Genomic DNA, 15783 nt, shown 5'->3' on the forward strand with positions numbered 1-15783 from the left:
TAATAATACATAAGAACCAATAATTATTGACATTCCATTCCTTAAAATATTCAACTTCATTACTGGCGTAATGCGTCGACAGGACGCAGCTAAATGGCAGAGGTGGACAGAGACTCTTTCAAGAGTGAAGAAGCAGGAAGAAGGAAAACTATATTTACTGTTACCAATAGAATTTAATACTTACAAATGTTAAAACACAGAAATACTTTTTCAATAAATTTATTTCATAATTCTAGTTTCTTTTATTCATGAAACTATTACAAAGCTCCATTTTCCACTACTATAATAGACATAATGAGGACATAATTTTATTCAGTGGGCTTCCAAGTCACCACCTGCATCTTCCTATTGAGTTCCTCCAAAATTAAGGAGCATTGTAACTGCTTTTCAGGACTAAGATTCATTACCAGTTCATCATCATCTTCCTCTTCCTTCTTAACTTTTTTTCTCTTCGCTTTATTCAACTCCTTCCTGGACATATTGTCATCATCATCACACTCACTTGTTCGGCTCTATAATAAAATATAAATCTAATAATGCAAAGTACACTATAAATAACAAACCTTCTTCATTTGATCTTGCTTCTTATCGTAGTCTAAACCATCATAATAATCAATCTCTCTACGAACACGACCAGTCCTCCTACGATACTCTTCACCTGGTGACAACTGTAACTGCGCTGTTTTTCGTGCGTTAAAGAAAGAATAGCCACAAGGACATGCTTTACAAGCCACTGGGACCTAATGTGGACAATTCAATCATTAATGTAAACAATTATATTAGGTGTCAGCTTCATCACCTGCTGATCACATTTTGGACAACCTTTTGCAATCATCTTGCTTACTCTTGTATGCCATACCCTACATGAGTGCTAACTAAAAATGAAAACTATCTACAAATTGGCACATAGAGAGTCATTTATTTTTTCAGATAACGAACAGATAGGTTAGTTGTGTGGTTGTGTTATTGACAATTTTTTGTGAATCTTTGGAACTCTAAGATCATGTGGTTGCATATGCAGATTGCGCACTTAAAATTTAGAAATTTATAAGTATAATAGACATTCTTCGAAAATAATGTTAATGTTAATCTCGAAACAAATACAAAATTGTGCAACTTATTCGCTGTGATATTATTTTTATTATCTTGCCAATACAGATCGATAAGGTTCTATTGATAAGAACCACAGATAATACTTGATTGTTCACAAAATTTAATATTGTAGTTTCATATTACGAACAAACATGTTCAATGTCCCAGAAAACGTTCAAAATGGTTCCGATACAATGGAACATCATTCTACTGGTATATGCATCATTTATATTTATTACCAACAACCTTATTAATTATTGCAGAGTTGGATTTACCGAGCTTTAGGGATTCAGAATACGTAGAAAGTCCTTCAATCACCGTCCAGCCATACAGCAACGGTTTGTTACCTACTAATAGTTTTAAACTTTTTTTTATTTTATATACATTTATTGTTAGATGATGATAATACTAACAGAAGGAATATTCCAATATCAACATTGGATTGGCATAGTACAAATGAAACCCAATTCATCCCTGGAAATGGTTTCGACTTTTTAAGAGGAGCAGATCAAGTTTATATACAGCAAACTGTGGAACTAAGCGATTGTAGACAAATCTATACTTAATAATATAAACTACATGTTATAAAATTTTAGTGCTATCCAATGTGGAATCAGAGAATAGGTACACGGTAAAAATCCCGAGAGGAGAAACTCTATTTTATGCAACAGAGGAATCTACAGGAGGCCAGAGATTATGTTGCGGATCAAACAGGGCTTTCAGAATGAAACTTTATGATCAAACACAGCAAGAAGCTCTAAGATTAGAACGTAGGATGGCGTGCGGAATGTGCTCAATTTGGTGCTATTTACATGTATGACAAAGTATAATTTTACGATAAAATTTTCTAAAGTATTTCTTTCAGTACATGCAAGTTTTGAAGCCTAACGGCGAACAAATTGGTTGGATTCAGCAGCAATTTAGCTTAACGGTTCCAAGGTTTCATATTTTCAATAAGCACAAAACTTTGATATACAGAGTGGAAGGACCAATGAGTTTAGGTTGCTTTTCTATGGGAAAAGAAGCGTATTTCAAAATATATTCTCCTGATGGTATGACACAACTAGGTAGCATCAACCATCATTGGGACCAAGTCCAGAGTGCTTATAACTTATGCCTTCAATTTCCTAACAGAAGAGAGGACTCAAGGCACAAGGCTCTTCTCCTAGGAATTGCCTTCCTTTTAGTAAGTACGAAATCATATGGTTACAACGAAATTTTTAAAACTGTTTCTTTTTAGGAATACATGTACTTTATGAATGCCAAGAAATCTGGATTTTGTAACTTCTGCTGATAAAATAATTCCATGATACAGAGTAATAGCTCTCATATTCAATAATTAAAATAAACATCTTTAATAAATGTGTTATCTATACTGATACAGTATTTTTTTTATCTCATTAAAAAATAGCACGAAATAAGTACATCATGAATCATTCAATTATTCAACAAACGCTAATACCAAAGCTACGTTACCAAAGTTTTAAGAATGGCCAGGATTAAGCTACGCACCTTCTGAATATTCATATCTTAAAACCGGTGATCATTTGGTTGCCTATTATTAACATATATTTTATATGTCGTTATTGCGCTAAATTACAGTCAATATGAAACATGTTAATATTGTGCGAATCATAAGGAAACATTAACATAACATATGTTTGTTTCCATTCATTAGTTTTAACAGGTACTTCATTATGAACTATACATAATTTTGTAGTATAGAAAAAATGTAGGTAGAACAAATAATATAATTTAAAATTTCAAATATGTACAAGAAATTCAAATCATTTCTCATCTATCTTGGTTTTCGTTTCATCTTCGTCGTTATTTCCTTGGAAAGTGGCCAATTCCTTTTCTGCCGACTTTAAGGTAAACACAATAGGACATTCTGTTAATTTTGGGTTTACCTTCTCTAAATGCCTAACCCATGACAATAGCGAGTCTTTGCTCGAAGTGCCTGTCGCGCATAGCGCATAAATAACACCATCTTCCTGCTCATGCACCGATGGAATAGTGGATAAAGATTTCGGTTCTTCCGGCAATATATTGAAGAAAGGTACTTTAATATTGCTGACGTCTAAAAACAAATGGGTATAAAGAGAGGAACTAAAAAAATAACAGTAAATTACCATCAGTGTCTTCAATTTCGTAGTCAAGAACCTTAGCAGCAGTCCTCAAAATGAAGTAGTTTACTGATTCGTTCCTAAGCCATACCCTGAATGACCCTTCCACATAAATTGGTTGTTTAGGGTTGTGTTCTTCCAATAAGACTTTCTGAATAGGACTTTGAGCACTAACAATCCATGTGTCTTCAATTGAATCTGCTATATCTGAGGTCTGCAATTTATGTTGTATAGCAAGTATTGAAATAAATATTGTAAGAAATTTACATGGTAAATGGTCATCTGAGATTGTATATCAATACTGCTTATCCTTGCAATAGCAAGTTTTGCTAACTCAAAACTATCATTTGGAGGTGGGTTTGGTACAGGCCATGGAGATAAGTTCTTGAACTTAGGCATCCAATACATCATTCTCCAGAATTTTCTTAAAGGGTAACCCCTTTTACCAAATATATTTAACAGAATATCTTCCATCTCATAATCAGGCATAACACCTAAAACAATATAATTTAAAATAAAGCTGATGGTACTTGTAATTAGTTACCATTGTCTTCCATCTGTTGCAGAAGGTCTATTGCACATTGCTGTTGCTTAGGATAGTGCATAAACTCAGCTTGAAACATATTTGTCGGGATGAACTTCCCCTTGGGAAGCACATCAATTAAAGCTTTGTACACTGTTAAATCCTGGTGTACATTAAAGCTTTGCATGTTCTTCATTGCTGAGTATATGAACTCTACATGACCTCTCCTGTGCACATCCCTGCCAATAAAAATATCAATCATGTCCAAATATGAGTTCTTCGTCTTCTTCTCTATATTCTCAAAATTCATTTGCACTTGCACTTTGTTCTCTTTATTATCACAGTAGAACCTCGAAGACGTGTGCACAATTCTGGCTGCTTCATTTTGAGATGCATTGCATTTATATTTGCAATATTTCAATACTTGGCATAGATATCTTCTATGAAACATATTTACAGGTTATGGCTGAAATTCAACTTTTCTCCAGTTGAAAGTACTACCAACACAAATATGTAAAAGAATGTTGCCAATTATATTTTTTATATTCAACATTTAAATCACTGAAGGCTCTGGTGGGCTGTGGTAAAGGTGAATTTAAAGGAAAGTTTCAAAAAGTTGATGCTGAATGGACGTTTGGGTTATATGGATTTTGGGATTTATCATGTCCCAAGTATGTTTGAATTGGAGTTAGTGTATCATATACCTGGCAACAAGGCAGTGATGTCAACAGATTGTAATTATTCACTCATTGTCTACATATTTTCGTGGTTTCGTGTTGATGTGTTTAGGTGAGAAGCAGTGAGAAGTTGTTGTTGGTTGTTGTGCTACGAGCCACTCGAAGTATTACCACTTCATTCAAATTGGTGAACTCCCATCGCGCATAACGGCATTATTTACGTTGCATCGGAACCTTTCTGTGCGATCAGAAAGTATTTGAAATGAGTATAGAACGGTAAAGAGCGTCTAAAAATACCATCGGAAATTATCAATCTTGTGGAATTGGCACATTTCACTTGCAAAAAGCATTCTTTTACGCTTATTAAAATCTAATTAGAATCAATTAAAGAACAATAAAAAATGTGGATGCCTACACATGTACAAGTCACAGGTAATAAAAATATTGCAAATATCTCCATGAACCTCTCATTTGACCCCAATTTCCAGTGCAAAGAGCCACTGATCTTCTGGTCAAAGGGAAGAACAATACGAATGATTGTTTTGTAACAATTGCCCTTGGCAAAACCAAATACCAGACATCCGTGAAGAAGAAAGCTGAACCATCTGTGGAATGGCATGAAGAATGTGAACTGTAAGTTTCTACTATTTTTATTTATAAATATAATTAACATTCATACTTCTAGTCCAATACCTGAACAAGGGAATACTGCTGAAATAGCATTAACAGTTTTGCACCAAAACTTTCTTGGTGTTGATGAATTCTTAGGTAGAGTCACTATACCTCTGAATACATTGGATACCTATGAAAGGCCTAAAAACAGATGGTACACTTTACAGAGTAAACCAGGTTTGTGCCTTTTTATAAATTGTAAATTACATTGAATATTAACATTCTATTTTAGGCAAAGAAGATAAATCCAAAGAACGAGGTAAGTTAGAAGTCAAGGTTGCGTTCACGGTTAAATCTGGTAGTTTGACGGACCTTAGCAAGAAAGAGAAACACAAGTCTTCAGTAGGTCAGTTATCGCAGATGGCGCATTCCGTTGGCGGAAGCCTTCTGAGCATTGGTAGCGTAGATAAGAGGAAGGGCCTTAAGAAATTTGCAAAATCCATTGGTTCAAAGATGCACTTGAAAGGCAAAAAGAAGGACGACTTTGACGACAATTCGTCTATGGGTAGTGTTGCTAGTCTGAGACGAAGCACTATTGCGATTGAGCCAAGTTTTAAGAGCAAACAGACGTTTGAAGATGCTGATCCAGGAGTTGTCAGTGACGAGGAAGATGACTTCATGTTTGACGATCTGTCTCATAAGAGTTCGGCAAGCTCCTTAAACCAACCGCCGCAAACGCCAAAGCTGTTTGAGTCAAATGACACCTTGGACGAATCGATGAGAAGGAAAACACTTCCACCCAGCAAACCTCCAAGATTCGAAGCGAAAACTGATGAATGGGAGATGAAGTTAAATAAGAACAAGTCAAATTTGAAGCCTAGTAGCCTGGAGAACTTGAATAGAAGATCTTGGGAGTCTCCAAAATTATCCACACGAATCGAAGAGGAGGATATCTCCGAGCAACAGGAAGACTGGGTCCCTGGCGATTCTGTGAGCATCAAATCAAAATCACCCGAGTTGGCCCCAAAAATTGAAAAAGAAAGCATTATTACAAAATTACGGAACTTGAGAAAAGGTAGTACATTAAACCGATCCAATTAAATAATTTAATTTGTTGTATTTTCAGATAAAAATGACGATAAAACCGATAAGAACAATGAGCGCGTTATCATCGGCGGTGAGAATGACTCACCCGTGACCACAAACAATAGAATTTCTAACGAACTGCTGCAAAAATTTGAAGGAAAATCTAGAGAGGTAAATCAGTCAGTCTGAATACAAATTCAAACATTATATAACTATTCACATTCACAGGATGTAATTCTGATGCTGTGCGAGGTGCAGTCGGACCTGGACCACAACAAGAAGAAGCTCAAAGACTTAGAGGATTATCTAGACGACCTGTTGCTCAGAGTGATGGAGACGACTCCGAGGATACTGCAGAATCCGTATGTTAATTGCAAATTAGCGCATAAAAAAATAACGTAAGTCATCGAAATATTTTCTCTCTTCCTTTCTCTATCTAGGCCTCTCTCCCACCAGTACATCAACAATGCGTCATTGTGAAAAGCAAAACAAACAATAAAATTACGTAAACATCACTCGGTGCTTTGATAACTACTGATTCTGGAGAGAATTGTAGTATTTTTTTGTTAAAGCATCCATATAGTAGTTATTGGTGGGAGGGTTTAACGATTCTCCGCAAGTAAGTTGACCCGAAAGTTCAATATTTAATCATCTATGATGTATTAATAGATGCACATTGAAACGTAATTTGGTCAAATTAAGATGTGCTTCGTAACTTGCGAATTGGTTTTTAGGACATCCATTTCCATTAACACATCGCAAGTGTGATATTTTACACATACTTCTCTAATAGCTCTAACAACTATTATACTATTTTTTTCCCCGTTTTTTTTTCTTTTCCAGTGGATAATTCAAATGCCAAATCATTTTATTACCTGATGATTGTATACTTGTTATATGAATGAATCGTAATATTTCTGTGATTCTAAAACAAAAAATAATAAATATATATATATGTATATGTTTATAGCTATGACTAAAAAGAAAACGGTTAGGTTGATTTTATAAGCTTTAAATTATTTATATTTAACTAACAGACATTTATCGTTGGTTATTGTTCTTCGATGAACTAATATTTTATTGAACATGTAGTATTTACTCATCATTATGTTTAATTGTAGTCTTCCCACAAAAGGTTTGTTTGTATTATTATATAGCTACTGTTTTCCTCTGATCACAAAAAAAACGCCTTAATTAATGTGTCTTAATATATTTCAATATTCAAATTTGGGAAAGAAGGGCCTTATTCAATATTTTATATTAATCGAGACTAATAAAAACATGGATATTTATATTAGGAATGTAGGAATCTTTTTGTAATATTTCAAAATATAATTTATGACGTAAAACTTCATTTATTCATTACTTCACCTCCACCACTCTCCTTGAACACACGGTATTTAGAGATTGAGGAACAGCAGATACGGATTTTCGATTTGCTTCTTGAGTAAATTGATGAAGCTTGCCATGCTGACACCATCCACAACCCGGTGGTCGGCGGCTCCGCTCACGCAGATGATTTCTTCAGGAATCACCTTCATGTCGGCATCGAATCTTGGTAATACCTTAAATCGAAATTCAAATAAAACCAAGTTATTAACTATACATGCTTGATTGAAATACCCTTGAAGTTCCTAAAGCAATGATTGCTACTTGTGGTGGTAGAATCACTGGCTTGGTATACGTGCCTCCAATCTGAAAGTTATCAATTCATCAAATAACAAGATATGCTCCGCGGATTTTGATGACTTACAACACCGATATTGGAAATCGCGAAGGTGCCCCCTGTAAGGTCGCTAGCCGAAAAGGTGCCCTCTTTTCCGCTGATCATTAGGCGGTTCAGCTCTTTGGCAATTTCAATGACTGAGAGATCTTGCACGTTCTTGATGACTGGAACAGCTAAGCCTACCTTCGTATCCATGGCAATACCGATATTGTGCGAGCTTTTATAAGTGATGTTTTCGCAATTCGAGTCCACGGAGGCGTTCAACACTGGATATTTCAACAAACCATTTGATGCCGCTTTGATAAAGAAAGGCATGTAAGATATTTTAACGCCGCTCTTCAAACATTCTTCCTTCACGGCTTGTCTTAATTGGGCTAATTTAGTAACAGCTACTTCGTCGGAGTATACGAAATCCGGAATTTTCTAAGTATAATAGCAAATTATAGTAAATTGCATTATTTTTTTTAATTACATGAATTACCAAGGACTCTGTCATAGTTTTGACCATAGCCTTTTGGAAACCTTTAACCGGTACCGTTCTATCGGCTTGCACGGTTTTTGGTGTATGAACAGGAACTGATGGAGCAGCATCTGCCTTCAATTCGGGTGATTTCAAAAAATTCAGAACGTCTTCTTTGAGTATTCTTCCGTCCTTTCCAGATCCATTAATCAAAGACAAGTCGACGCTGTGCTCCTTGGCGAGCCTTCTGACAGATGGAATACAAATGTCCTTCTTGTAGGAGCTCGGTGATGTTTGCTGTACGCTCTTTACGATCTTCTCTTCAGTTTTTTTCTCGACTTTCTCGTCGTCCGATGAGCTTTCGGTATCGTCACCTGAAATTTGAAATTGCCGCGAATAAGGTCACGCACCGTCCAATTTAAATGACCTCAATATTGCGACTTACCGCTGTCCGTCTCGATATCCACCAAGGGCTTTCCGACCAAGGCGGTCTCGTCGATGGCATAATGTAATTTGGTAATTACACCATCGTACCTACTGGTTATTGTCACAGACGCTTTGTCACTTTGAACTTCACAAATATTATCAAACTGAGATACCTTATCCCCGACTTTCACGAACCATTCTTTCACTGCAACCTCCCTAATACCTTCGCCGATATCAGAAAGTTTGAAGGAAATATTTTTGAACAAGAGTGTGGACGTATATATTGACCTTGACTGCAAGTAAATCTCTTTCGAGATGTCCACATGTCTATTTCTATTAAAAACAGATTTATTCTAAAATTAAACAAACAGAAAGAAGATTTTCATCCTATTTATAGGAATCTAATAATTTTGCGATTACTTACAACAGATCTACAGTTTTTATTCAATATAGTTGCAATTAAGCGGCAAGATTTGTGTGTTACTGACATGCTGATCGCTTAAATTGAACTAACCCTGATAACACGACTTTCCACTTTCTTATCTGCCGAGCAACTATATCGCTACACAAAAATGATTTGTTACATAAACGGCGGGGGCCGCGTACGATATCGTACGATACGCGGATTATCGGTGATGCCGACGATTTAATCCATTCAGAGTGACTTTGCGCCGTGCGTTTCCAGTAATTCTTATTAGTGGATATTATGTAATTTTAAATTTTCGCGCTGCGGACACGTGTACGCGACCTCAGGAGACTTAAGTGGAGTTCTGTGGTCGCGCAAGCGCCTCCTATAACTTTATTTTCAATTAAATATTCATACGTCCACATTCCACATTTCTTTCCAGCTAGAGCGGTTTGGATCAGTTTGGATCGGATGACCTTCTTTCCAAGCTAAGCGGGGGTCTGGTTGTTAGCGTTTCCGCAGAGATCAATCTTGAATTCGCTAGCGGCGCGTACTATTAAAATACGACCATCCCGACTAATCGATACCAGACCTAGTCCAGTACGTGTACGCACCATCATCTCATCTGGAATAGATTACAACCAACGTAAACGTAACTAGTAAACAGAATACAAAAAAGTATCAGTCACGTGGCCACGACTACATACGAATCGGGTATCCGATGAGCGTGCTTCTTATCAGACATATAAATTGAAATACACGCATTGCAAACAGTACTATTACCTATCCAAAGTTCAAACGCACACATAATGGCACTGAAAATGTTTAAATCCGTTATCCTGGGAGCGCCCGCATCCGGAAAGGGTACGATCTCCTCAAGGATCGTGAAAAACTTTAACCTGGAGCACATCTCCAGCGGAGATAAATTGAGATTACAGATTCAAAACAATACACGTAAGCGAGAAGACACCATTTTCGCGTAGGTATGGTAACTTCTGGATTTGCAGCAATCGGTCAGGAGGTGAACAAATTCATCAAAGCCGGCAAGTTGGTTGACGATAATCTGATGGTGAAGTTCATTATGAACGAGATAAATACCGTTAGCAACAAACCATGGCTTCTGGATGGGTTCCCCAGGACTTTGTCCCAATGTGAAGCTCTTTGGGAGAAGGAGAAGATAGATTTCGCTGTCAATCTTGTAGTACCTTTCGATGTTATTATCGATAGGGTGAAGAACCGTTGGGTGCATCTTTCGAGCGGTCGCGTTTATAACATTGACTTTAACGCGCCCAAAGTTCCAGTAAGTTATGTAATTATGAGCTAATCTATAATTCAATTAATGCGTTTTCTAGGGTAAAGATGATGTTACCGGGGAAGATCTGGTGCAAAGGGAAGACGATAATCCGGAGGTAGTCAAGAAGCGTCTGGATTACTATGCGCAACTTACGCAACCCGTCATTGAGTTCTATCGGAAGAAGGGTATCCTGCAGGATTTCGAAGGCAGGACTTCAGATGAGATTTGGCCAAAGGTGTTGGAAGCCATGTCGGCTCATGTTCCTCTCAACATAACGAGCCAAAGGAGCCAGCTTTAAATCAACAATCTTTCTTTTATTACTTCCGTTTCCTTGATGTTGTTTTTATATATATTTTTTATACATTCAATAAATTATTTTCAGAGATGTAATATGATATAGCTGAAAGTGTAAATGATGAAAATAAATTAATCTGAATTAGATTTGTTTCTTGTGACTTCGTTAAACAAACAAAAATAAAATTATAACTATAATATAAAATATGGGAAAAATTCGATTAACAAGCTTCTAATCTAATAGATTAAATGGTCCTCAAACAAGTGTGTTTTCAATTATAATACTTCGAATTCTTCCGTTTCCGCATATTCCAGATCACCACCCTCCAATGAGTACTCCCAATCAGGTGGCAGCAAGTGCTGTGGTGATAGTCTGGAATCCCTGCTGTAGCCATCACAAAAAACAAACATTGGATATTCTGGCCCGTTTCCAGTCCTTGTTGAAACATTAATAGTCTGCAAAGAAAACAATTGTAAAAATAAATAGACACTACGTAGACAATACGCACCGTTTGCACATTATCAATTAGAGTATAGAAATCTTTTTTGGTGCCGCAATAGAATCCCAAGCAACAAGAAGGATCCATCTTGCTCAGGTGAAGCTTACGCGGAGATCGACAATGGAAGCTGTTTAGAGAGAAGTCGTTAGCCCATACATCTACCATTTCCTGACAATAGTGCGGATCCAAATGTATCAACTTATCATCTGCAATTGTTTTCATTTAGCGTCAATTAGTAATCTGCTATGATTAGATCGTACCTTGGTAGCCTATGAAATACAGCGAGTGTTTTGGCCTGCCTCCAATGATCCCGATGCATTGATCCAATGTTAGAAGTGCAGTTAGAGCGGGCGCGTAGATAGGATTGAATTTTTCCGTTCCCAGACGTACTGGTATTAATAATATCAATGCCTTCCATTTACCATCTTGGTTGCTGCATTCATCCAATATATCCTGAACATAAACTATAACAGAGAAATTGATGTTAAACACTGTTCTCTTTGAACATACCTGCACAATCCTGTGCGACGCAAACGGTTAACGAATCAAACTCATAGTTATCTTCCGCCGCTACTTTTACTGCTTGCTTTAAGATATGTGCGACCGCGCCTGGACCATACCAATCTCCGGCTTTCTTTCCCGAACTCTCGCCCAACGTTACCAAGGAATGAATGGAAAACGGACTATTTCTACTTTGCTTATCTCCAAACCATTTGATAATCTTCCTGTGAGTTATATCTTTCAGTATAGCATCCCTTGAAGTCGGCATATGGTCTGGTTGCCACCTCCATCCTAAACATATATCTTCAGCAAACCAACCAAAACATATTTCATATTTCCAGTACATACCCCTTCCCAAGAAATGATAAGCTAGCGCTTGTGCAAGGAGCATTTGACCACTGCGCAACATGCATCCCCAACCACAATCACTGCTGTATGTGGAACCATTTAAAATGGGAAATTCCCTACGATAGGTCATCCAGATCCTGCTGATAAAATCATTCTTGAAACCTTCAAAACCTTCATCATCATTTGTAGCCAGCTGAAATATCAAAGTAGAAATTCAGAAAACAGTAGTATTTTCATTGAAGCATCAACTGCAATTCATGAGCCTTACATTTCCTTGACTGGTGAATGCTGCAACGTCAGTGCCTAGCTCTGTAGTCTCTGGGTTTTCTATTTTTCTGTGATAGCATCGGCCTAGCAGCCATACAGGAGATTCTTTGGAAAAATTTGTTTTCAATTTCATTCCTAAAAAACCATTAGTTCTTACTGTCAATGCATACAAAGAAACAAGTAGAAACTACTTGCAAAAAAAAAACTATGTGCATTTACCAAATTTTACATTATTCCACATTGACATCAATCGTGTTTTCACCTTTCCCTCAACATCTGTTATACCATTTTCGTCTTCTAATTTATTATTCGCATTGGAAGTGCTTGGGGATGCGAATACGTTCAGCGTTGAGAAAATGTTGCCTCGATCGCCCCCTGATATCACTTGGGTATTCATCTTTTGATTCTCTGCTCTGCACAAACTCACTGATACAAAAAAATAAAAAACATTGCCCGCTAAGTCCAAGTCCTGGAAACTACTAATCACTGGGATTTCACATATCGTTATTGTTTCACGATCATAGTAAACATCGCATCTGACATTCACTTTGATTACAAATACATTAGATAAGTGGTTTTTGGAACGTTTCAAAGCCAAACGCAGGCAAACGGCATATGGAAACAGGCAACCAAACTACCACACAGTTGCCAGTTGCTTTCTATTAAAGACTGATGCAGACACGCGCAACCACTGGTAAAATACGTTCAAATACGTGCAAATACGTCCTCTGACGTAGTTCTGCATTCAACAATTTTACAATTTTAATGCATCCAACGTTGCCACAATAACTCTTGAAGTTAAACAGAATATTTAAATAATTGTCAAAATTCAAACTTGTCTTCAGCAGTATTTCAAAGAAATCTCAAGTAGTTACCACAAGATGTTTCACTCGATACTGAAGGTTTTGAAATATTGCCTAATCTAATATAGTATTACAAATTAGTAAACATCTATTTATTGATTTATTACGCTATGTACTTTTGCGCATTTCTATAACGCTGTAACGCTTATAAATAGATATCAAACATAACCTGGAAACACTGTTCTCATCAGTTCTCATAAAGACTTTAGTTTGCTTATCAGCTTTGGGTAAATAATACTGTAATCGTCGATAAGACTAATAAATAGTTGAAAACATCCATTTCGTTTTCTGCGTTTTACATCTATTGACTTGCTTGTATTACTCAACATGACCTATTTGTCAAGGATCAGCCGAGGGGAAATTGAACAAAACTTAAAGTCAGCTTATGATGTTATCAAAGAAGTTGATTACATCACTGATACCTATATTCTGGTGAGTGCAATTGCGTGGAATAAAGCAGAGATCACTAATTTGTTGTCTTCTAGGATTTCTTTGTTGAAGATGTATGGGAAAAGTTGCCAAAGGATTGGCGTACCTACCTAGAATCTTTGTCCTTAGCTGAGCTGGCTCAATTGATTGATGCCACTGCAGCAATACCGTAAGATGAACATGGATGATGTTAATCTTAATTAAATTATTTTTTATTGCAGAAAAGAAGAATGTATTCCAAACAGCTTGCTCAATGTGAGGGAAAGTGTGTTGCGTTGTTCTCTATCAAGGGACTTCAAGCAGTACAATGTGCTTTCTAACTCAAGCAATTTTCCTCTCTTTGAGCATCTCAAAGATGGAAGGTTTGAGAGCAACTTCTTCAGAGGTGTGAAGAAGAAAAAAACATATGAAATCATGAATATGTCTGCTTTGATATATCAGACGACGCAGCAAATACCTGTCGATTTCGTAGTGGATGTTGGTGGCGGAGTTGGCCATCTGTCAAGGGTTCTAGCTTACGTTTATAACGTAAAAGTTATAAGCGTAGACGGGAATAAATCTTTTATCACTTACGCTAAGTAATAGTCACGGGAGATATTTAGTGAAAGCACTATTAATAACTTGTTTCTGCAGCAAGTTGAACGACAAGATTGCTCTTTACATGAAGAAGCTCAAACCTGGAGTTACTGACTTAATAAGACCGATACATATTTGCTCAATGGTTGAATCCAATATAACTACAGAGGAGTTTGAGAAGTTAATTCAACAAGGTACTTCCTATGGCATTGTCGGTTTGCATCCATGCGGAGATTTGGCGCCAACTCTACTGAAACTTTTCAAGACTTCGACGAATTGCAAGTTCATCAATATCGCTTCTTGTTGCTATATGAAGCTAAGCACTGATCAAGAAGCGTAAGTTACAACTGTTGATTAAGCAACAGTTTCTTCATGATGCTGTTGTAGGGAGAATGAGCATTTAGGATTTCCAGTCAGTGAGGAGTCTAAGGAATACCCAATTAAACTATCGTACGCGGCAAGAGAACTGGCTTGTCACGCGTTAGAGCTTTACAAACAGAAGCTGATATTGGGAAACGTAGAAGATCTTAAGGTCCATTCCTATAGGGCTCTACTCGAGTTGCTCATCGTGGAGAAGTATCCGAGCCGTAGAAAAGAGCAGATCAAAAGCGTCAAGTACAGAGATGGCTTGACCTTTTTCGAATATGCGGAGCGCGCTTTGAGGTGCTCAGACATACAACTCAATTTGGACGAAGCTGATTTACAGTCCATTTCGGAAAAAATAGACCAGTGGAAGAGAGTGGTTATAGTATACTCTTTACGTCTAATGTTCGCACCACTAATCGAAACAATTATATTAATGGACAGACTTCTATATTTACACAACGGTAAGAACTTTGTGCAATCGAGATATGATTTAATAACATTTCAAATTCAACTTACTGTGTTCAATGGATCTCGTTCTTTCCATGTTTGCAGACGTCGGCAGTTGCGACTTGATTCCATTCTTTGATCCGACCATATCACCACGGACCCACGTCTTAACCGCAACGAAATAATTTAGTGTTTCGCTTGCGACGCACAATAACTGTTTGTATTACATTAAATTCCTGCTAATGATACTCAATGCATTTACATTGAACATTCCCTACTGTTTCCCCACCAAATGCATGTCTACACTCTATTGATGTATAAATGTCTATATATATTGGACTTTCTATTGTCCATCAAAATGTTTTTAATGTATTTATTATTTGTTTTTTGAAATATATTATAACTTTCAAGTCTTTCTATGAGCGTATTTTAATGCTATCTCGTTCGTATAATATTGACCTTAACGGGAAAAATCTATATTTGAAGTTTTAGTAGGTAATTAACTGATACCGCTGAGGACACAATGGAACGGTATTTGCTTAAACTTATTTGAAAGATGATAAACTAGAAATTAATAAAGAAACTGTCTGGAATCATAGATAGAATTACAAAATGCGAATATGATCATTATTGGAGCTCACTATTTCTACAGAAGAATCTTTAGAGGATCGTTTTCAGGATATGAAATATCTTTCATTTAGTATATAAATGAAATATATATCAATTGAAAATGAATTGAACCATTTTTACTGAAACCAATCAAA

General features: G+C 36.7%; 8 protein-coding genes across 9 annotated transcripts; 4 read left to right on the top strand and 4 right to left on the bottom strand.

Annotated features, from left to right (window-relative positions):
* Positions 1–203: 203 nt before the first annotated feature.
* On the bottom strand, positions 204–1005 carry LOC108562441 (UPF0547 protein C16orf87 homolog). The gene is made up of 3 exons (XM_017920771.1): positions 800–1005; positions 564–740; positions 204–512 (listed from the first exon to the last, which is right to left on the bottom strand). Exons 1-3 carry the CDS (start codon positions 833–835, stop codon positions 309–311), a joined length of 417 nt encoding a protein of 138 aa, XP_017776260.1. The 5' UTR covers positions 836–1005; the 3' UTR covers positions 204–308.
* Positions 1006–1204: 199 nt separating this feature from the next.
* LOC108562447 (phospholipid scramblase 1-like) lies at positions 1205–2466 on the top strand. Its single transcript, XM_017920780.1, has 6 exons — positions 1205–1305; positions 1356–1430; positions 1489–1638; positions 1689–1906; positions 1958–2278; positions 2333–2466. Exons 1-6 carry the CDS (start codon positions 1245–1247, stop codon positions 2384–2386), a joined length of 879 nt encoding a protein of 292 aa, XP_017776269.1. The 5' UTR covers positions 1205–1244; the 3' UTR covers positions 2387–2466.
* Positions 2467–2814: 348 nt separating this feature from the next.
* On the bottom strand, positions 2815–4255 carry LOC108562446 (evolutionarily conserved signaling intermediate in Toll pathway, mitochondrial). Its single transcript, XM_017920779.1, has 4 exons — positions 3763–4255; positions 3486–3712; positions 3225–3432; positions 2815–3172 (listed from the first exon to the last, which is right to left on the bottom strand). Exons 1-4 carry the CDS (start codon positions 4190–4192, stop codon positions 2880–2882), a joined length of 1158 nt encoding a protein of 385 aa, XP_017776268.1. The 5' UTR covers positions 4193–4255; the 3' UTR covers positions 2815–2879.
* A 189-nt stretch (positions 4256–4444) lies between these two features.
* LOC108562442 (rab11 family-interacting protein 2) lies at positions 4445–7361 on the top strand. Of its 2 annotated transcripts, none has more exons than XM_017920774.1 (7): positions 4445–4850; positions 4907–5051; positions 5104–5267; positions 5323–6105; positions 6157–6287; positions 6345–6514; positions 6960–7361. In XM_017920774.1, exons 1-7 carry the CDS (start codon positions 4820–4822, stop codon positions 6964–6966), a joined length of 1431 nt encoding a protein of 476 aa, XP_017776263.1. In that variant the 5' UTR covers positions 4445–4819; the 3' UTR covers positions 6967–7361. The 2 variants fall into 2 exon arrangements, with proteins under 2 accessions (XP_017776263.1, XP_017776264.1); XM_017920775.1 differs by having other exon boundaries at positions 4472–4850; positions 6345–6478; positions 6557–7361.
* A 94-nt stretch (positions 7362–7455) lies between these two features.
* On the bottom strand, positions 7456–9553 carry LOC108562443 (lipoamide acyltransferase component of branched-chain alpha-keto acid dehydrogenase complex, mitochondrial). Its single transcript, XM_017920776.1, has 6 exons — positions 9153–9553; positions 8748–9081; positions 8324–8676; positions 7870–8265; positions 7740–7811; positions 7456–7681 (listed from the first exon to the last, which is right to left on the bottom strand). Exons 1-6 carry the CDS (start codon positions 9216–9218, stop codon positions 7517–7519), a joined length of 1386 nt encoding a protein of 461 aa, XP_017776265.1. The 5' UTR covers positions 9219–9553; the 3' UTR covers positions 7456–7516.
* Positions 8744–10869, top strand: LOC108562448 (GTP:AMP phosphotransferase AK3, mitochondrial). The gene is made up of 4 exons (XM_017920782.1): positions 8744–8818; positions 9577–10088; positions 10142–10434; positions 10487–10869. The coding sequence occupies exons 2-4, from the start codon at positions 9944–9946 to the stop codon at positions 10724–10726; spliced, it is 678 nt and encodes a 225-aa protein (XP_017776271.1). The 5' UTR covers positions 8744–8818; positions 9577–9943; the 3' UTR covers positions 10727–10869.
* Positions 10859–13217, bottom strand: LOC108562445 (cysteine protease ATG4C). Its single transcript, XM_017920778.1, has 7 exons — positions 12558–13217; positions 12340–12473; positions 12072–12264; positions 11733–12014; positions 11483–11686; positions 11232–11428; positions 10859–11178 (listed from the first exon to the last, which is right to left on the bottom strand). The coding sequence occupies exons 1-7, from the start codon at positions 12733–12735 to the stop codon at positions 10999–11001; spliced, it is 1368 nt and encodes a 455-aa protein (XP_017776267.1). The 5' UTR covers positions 12736–13217; the 3' UTR covers positions 10859–10998.
* Positions 13218–13271: 54 nt separating this feature from the next.
* Positions 13272–15395, top strand: LOC108562444 (protein RRNAD1). The gene is made up of 6 exons (XM_017920777.1): positions 13272–13633; positions 13687–13799; positions 13852–14208; positions 14264–14542; positions 14594–15033; positions 15125–15395. The coding sequence occupies exons 1-6, from the start codon at positions 13529–13531 to the stop codon at positions 15202–15204; spliced, it is 1374 nt and encodes a 457-aa protein (XP_017776266.1). The 5' UTR covers positions 13272–13528; the 3' UTR covers positions 15205–15395.
* The last annotated feature ends 388 nt before the right edge of the window (positions 15396–15783 follow it).

The sequence above is a fragment of the Nicrophorus vespilloides genome, unplaced genomic scaffold (genome assembly GCF_001412225.1).
Source record: "Nicrophorus vespilloides isolate i.1.1-1 unplaced genomic scaffold, Nicve_v1.0, whole genome shotgun sequence".
NCBI lineage: Eukaryota > Metazoa > Arthropoda > Insecta > Coleoptera > Silphidae > Nicrophorus > Nicrophorus vespilloides.

What these genes read in the sequence shown, in the direction of transcription:
- LOC108562441 (XM_017920771.1), bottom strand. Translation starts at nt 835, where the DNA reads ATGATTGCAAAAGGTTGTCCAAAATGTGATCAGCAG. An exon ending in GTCCAAAATGTGATCAGCAG is followed by an intron (nt 741 to 799) that starts GTGATGAAGCTG and finishes TGTCCACATTAG; the next exon opens with GTCCCAGTGGCTTGTAAAGC. An exon ending in AGCAAGATCAAATGAAGAAG is followed by an intron (nt 513 to 563) that starts GTTTGTTATTTA and finishes ATTTTATTATAG; the next exon opens with AGCCGAACAAGTGAGTGTGA.
- LOC108562447 (XM_017920780.1), top strand. Translation starts at nt 1,245, where the DNA reads ATGTTCAATGTCCCAGAAAACGTTCAAAATGGTTCCGATACAATGGAA. An exon ending in AACTGTGGAACTAAGCGATT is followed by an intron (nt 1,639 to 1,688) that starts GTAGACAAATCT and finishes ATAAAATTTTAG; the next exon opens with TGCTATCCAATGTGGAATCA. An exon ending in TAGGAATTGCCTTCCTTTTA is followed by an intron (nt 2,279 to 2,332) that starts GTAAGTACGAAA and finishes GTTTCTTTTTAG; the next exon opens with GAATACATGTACTTTATGAA.
- LOC108562446 (XM_017920779.1), bottom strand. Translation starts at nt 4,192, where the DNA reads ATGTTTCATAGAAGATATCTATGCCAAGTATTGAAATATTGCAAATAT. An exon ending in GCAACAGATGGAAGACAATG is followed by an intron (nt 3,713 to 3,762) that starts GTAACTAATTAC and finishes ATATTGTTTTAG; the next exon opens with GTGTTATGCCTGATTATGAG. An exon ending in CGAAATTGAAGACACTGATG is followed by an intron (nt 3,173 to 3,224) that starts GTAATTTACTGT and finishes ATTTGTTTTTAG; the next exon opens with ACGTCAGCAATATTAAAGTA.
- LOC108562442 (XM_017920774.1), top strand. Translation starts at nt 4,820, where the DNA reads ATGTGGATGCCTACACATGTACAAGTCACAG. An exon ending in ATTACGGAACTTGAGAAAAG is followed by an intron (nt 6,106 to 6,156) that starts GTAGTACATTAA and finishes TTGTATTTTCAG; the next exon opens with ATAAAAATGACGATAAAACC. An exon ending in TTGAAGGAAAATCTAGAGAG is followed by an intron (nt 6,288 to 6,344) that starts GTAAATCAGTCA and finishes TCACATTCACAG; the next exon opens with GATGTAATTCTGATGCTGTG.
- LOC108562443 (XM_017920776.1), bottom strand. Translation starts at nt 9,218, where the DNA reads ATGTCAGTAACACACAAATCTTGCCGCTTAATTGCAACTATATTGAAT. An exon ending in ATAAAAACTGTAGATCTGTT is followed by an intron (nt 9,082 to 9,152) that starts GTAAGTAATCGC and finishes GTTTAATTTTAG; the next exon opens with AATAAATCTGTTTTTAATAG. An exon ending in AAACTATGACAGAGTCCTTG is followed by an intron (nt 8,266 to 8,323) that starts GTAATTCATGTA and finishes TATTATACTTAG; the next exon opens with AAAATTCCGGATTTCGTATA.
- LOC108562448 (XM_017920782.1), top strand. Translation starts at nt 9,944, where the DNA reads ATGGCACTGAAAATGTTTAAATCCGTTATCCTGGGAGCGCCCGCATCC. An exon ending in ACAGATTCAAAACAATACAC is followed by an intron (nt 10,089 to 10,141) that starts GTAAGCGAGAAG and finishes CTGGATTTGCAG; the next exon opens with CAATCGGTCAGGAGGTGAAC. An exon ending in TTAACGCGCCCAAAGTTCCA is followed by an intron (nt 10,435 to 10,486) that starts GTAAGTTATGTA and finishes TGCGTTTTCTAG; the next exon opens with GGTAAAGATGATGTTACCGG.
- LOC108562445 (XM_017920778.1), bottom strand. Translation starts at nt 12,735, where the DNA reads ATGAATACCCAAGTGATATCAGGGGGCGATCGAGGCAACATTTTCTCA. An exon ending in GTGGAATAATGTAAAATTTG is followed by an intron (nt 12,474 to 12,557) that starts GTAAATGCACAT and finishes ATGGTTTTTTAG; the next exon opens with GAATGAAATTGAAAACAAAT. An exon ending in CATTCACCAGTCAAGGAAAT is followed by an intron (nt 12,265 to 12,339) that starts GTAAGGCTCATG and finishes TTGATATTTCAG; the next exon opens with CTGGCTACAAATGATGATGA.
- LOC108562444 (XM_017920777.1), top strand. Translation starts at nt 13,529, where the DNA reads ATGACCTATTTGTCAAGGATCAGCCGAGGGGAAATTGAACAAAACTTA. An exon ending in TCACTGATACCTATATTCTG is followed by an intron (nt 13,634 to 13,686) that starts GTGAGTGCAATT and finishes GTTGTCTTCTAG; the next exon opens with GATTTCTTTGTTGAAGATGT. An exon ending in ACTTCTATATTTACACAACG is followed by an intron (nt 15,034 to 15,124) that starts GTAAGAACTTTG and finishes CCATGTTTGCAG; the next exon opens with ACGTCGGCAGTTGCGACTTG.